At 51.0% G+C, this 3,094-nt stretch overlaps 1 protein-coding gene across 1 annotated transcript; it reads left to right on the forward strand.

Moving 5' to 3' along the window:
• Nucleotides 1-554: 554 nt before the first annotated feature.
• Nucleotides 555-1,856, forward strand: LOC123117441 (putative serpin-Z12). Its single transcript, XM_044538195.1, has one exon. It carries the CDS (start codon nt 575-577, stop codon nt 1,163-1,165), a length of 591 nt encoding a protein of 196 aa, XP_044394130.1. The 5' UTR covers nt 555-574; the 3' UTR covers nt 1,166-1,856.
• The last annotated feature ends 1,238 nt before the right edge of the window (nt 1,857-3,094 follow it).

Here is a 3,094-nt window from a genome sequence, read left to right on the forward strand (position 1 = left end):
AGCATTTCTCCGACTTGTCAAAATTTTGTCCTTGTTTGTAAGAAAATAAAAGGTTTAGGGTGCTAAGTGCAAAGTGATAGGGACTTGAATGAAGATTATGTTATTTCTAGGTTGACAACTGTAAAATCCCCAGCTCGCCAAATAAACCGTTTTTTAGGTCATCCGGTTCTACACTCAAACTACCATCCTCCTCGATCCATCTCGCTACCATCTCCGTACGTCGTGCTCGAGTGCATTGTTCCATCCTCTGTACGGTCAGGAGCAGCTAGCGGGAGATGCCGTGGCCGTCAGAGACGTCGGCGATGGTGGACGGGACAACTATATAGAGAGTCAAAACTGGATTTGATCCCTGGTAGACGCGAGATAGGAGAGGTGTTTAACGTGTACTCGTATTGGATTCTATCTCTTGTTCTGGTCTAACTCTTCTACCGACCTTCTGTAATTCCATGATGAATCCTATAGCGATCTCCTTTCGTGTAAGCCACGGCTGTTCTCTTATTAATACAGACCACAAGCGGGCCTCAGGGGTTACACGCTTCCATCGTACTCCCTCCGTCCCAAAACAGCGATTCCGATGTCGCCCTTCGGGAAGTTCTTGTTCTGCTTGACCCTGTTGGCCGCATGGCGCCTCAGCTCGACCCTGTTCGCCGAGGCGCCTCCAGCTCCTGGTGTCGACTCCGCCTCCAGAAACGCATCGTGCTTGGCCCTCGCCAGGGAGGCCGGCGTCCGGGCGGAAGGCGGCACGGCGCGCAACTTCGTCATCTCGCCGCTGTCCATCCACGCGGCGCTCGCGAAGGTGGCCGCGGGCGCGCGGGGCGACACGCTTAACGAGCTCCTGCGGTTCCTCGGGTCGGCGTCGCTCAACGAGCTGCACCGCGCGGCGGCGACCAAGCTCGTCGGCAGGCTCAACGGCATAGCGCAGACGTCCTTCGCCAGCGGCGTGTGGGTGGACCGGATGCTGGCGCTCAAGCCAGAGTTCACGGCCATCGCCGCGTCGCGGTACAACGCCACGGCAGAATCCGTGGACTTCGTGTCGGGGGCCGAGCAGGCGAGGCAGCGCGTGAACGCCTTCGTGGCGGACGCGACCAACAAGCACATCCTCGAAGTCCTGCCTCCGGGCTCCGTCGGCTCCGGCACGGCGGTCGTCCTCGCCAACGCTCTCTAGTTCAAAGGGGCGTGGACACAGCCGTTCGACGTCTCTACCGCGCCGTTCCACATCCCAGGCGGCATCACCGTGCGCGTGCCATCCATGACGACAAGCGAATCACAGCACATCGCGGTCTACCCGGGCTTCACGGCCCTCAAGCTGCCGTACAAGAACGACGTGCAGCAGCAAGCTGAATTCTACATGCTTATCCTACTACCGGACAGCGAGACTGAGATCGCCGATCTGTACGACAAGGCCGTGTCAACGCCGGAGTTCATCAAGACGCACACGCCGACAGTGAAGGTTCCAGTCGGGCGGTTCATGGTCCCAAAGTTCAAGTTCACGTCCAAGTTCGAACTGTCATCCGACATGCGGAAGCTTGGTGTCACTAGGGCTTTCGAAGGCGGCGACTTCTCGGGCATGATGACCGGCGGGGAAGGGCTTTCCATCAACGCGGTGTACCACAAGGCCACTATCGAGGTGGATGAAGTTGGCACCGTGGCCGCCGCTGCCACGGCCATCGTCGGGTTTGGTAGTGCAGCACCAGGGTATGGAGTAGATTTTGTGGCCGATCGGCCTTTCTTATTTGCCGTGGTAGAGGATGGGACAGACGCAGTGTTGTTTCTTGGTCACGTGGCTAATCCTCTCGCTCCCTAAATAAATAAATAATTATTTTATAGAATGTGGATTCCTTTGATTGTCGAATGAATTGTTGTAACATTGTTCGTCGGTCATGTTACTAATCATGCCACCACCTTGGTGATGCGCAGGACATGCCACAACGCTATCTCTCGCGACCATTACGCCATATCGGCAAAAAGTGGAACCCATGAACGTGCTTTAGTATTCTCATCCGCCGGTCAGTGGTTTAGGCAAAAAGTTTATCGTAAACATAGTGTGTTTGCCAAACAAAATTGTAAACTCGACGAGGACAAAATTGTAAACAAAATTATAAACATAGTGCGTTTGCCTTCAATGTGGTGGTTTTATGCTGTTAACTCGACGAGGACTAACGTCGTCACTGAGATGTTAACTTTCTCATAGATCAATCTAAAGATAAGAAAACAAAAATTGTATGCAATGTTATGTGTTGTTTCTCGGTTAATATACAAACCCCATTAAAGATGTGTTACTAGTATTGGCTAATAATTAATATCCTTCCCAAAAAGCGGTATCATGAGCTTATTGATGCAAAGCAGCCAGTCATTAGATACTTAATTAAAAATTAGTCGCTCAAGACATCTGATCGTACTTTGTATACAAGCCAATCAGCCAAAAAACTGTTTGGGAGATTCCAATCCTTAGGGATTTGATTCGTAGTATTGCAGTCCTAAGGTTTTTTTCCTTCATATACTTCATTTGTACTCTATTTTGAGGGGAAAAGAATTCCATCTACTCAAACCTCTTATAAAACTTTATTTCTTTTCTCTGCGGTATCAAATACTTTTCTATCTAAATTTATGTAGTTTTGTAATCCTATAGAATACAGCAGGACATGTCACTCTGCCGGCACTCCCTAGTGGTGTGCTTGGGCAAAATCAAATTGCCCTTCTTGTCTTTTTTCATGTGGATCAGACAGAGTTGGTCGAGGATGTCGCTCTTCATGGTGACTTGCCTTTTCCCCTTTCAAAATTTCTTTTGCTTTTGGGAGCCTTGGTTTTTGCCTTGGCTGCCAGAGCCGCAGCCTCGGCGCTCCCTCCAGCATCCGCCTTCTGCTTGTGCTTCTTGCCCTTGTTGTCCGACTAATGAGCGTCCTCCGCTCGGCTTTTGCAGTTCCTCAGTCGGTCTTCCTCTTCACCATTGACGTACCGGTTGGCTATCTCCATAGCTCGACTGAGAGTCGGGGTCTCAGTTCGGCCGAACTTCATGTTCAGCTCCCGGTATATAACTCCGGCCTTGAAGGCATAGATTGCCTACTGCTAGGTGATGTTCTCCACTGTATTGTGT

The sequence above is a fragment of the Triticum aestivum genome, chromosome 5B (genome assembly GCF_018294505.1).
Source record: "Triticum aestivum cultivar Chinese Spring chromosome 5B, IWGSC CS RefSeq v2.1, whole genome shotgun sequence".
NCBI lineage: Eukaryota > Viridiplantae > Streptophyta > Magnoliopsida > Poales > Poaceae > Triticum > Triticum aestivum.

What these genes read in the sequence shown, in the direction of transcription:
- LOC123117441 (XM_044538195.1), top strand. Translation starts at nt 575, where the DNA reads ATGTCGCCCTTCGGGAAGTTCTTGTTCTGCTTGACCCTGTTGGCCGCA.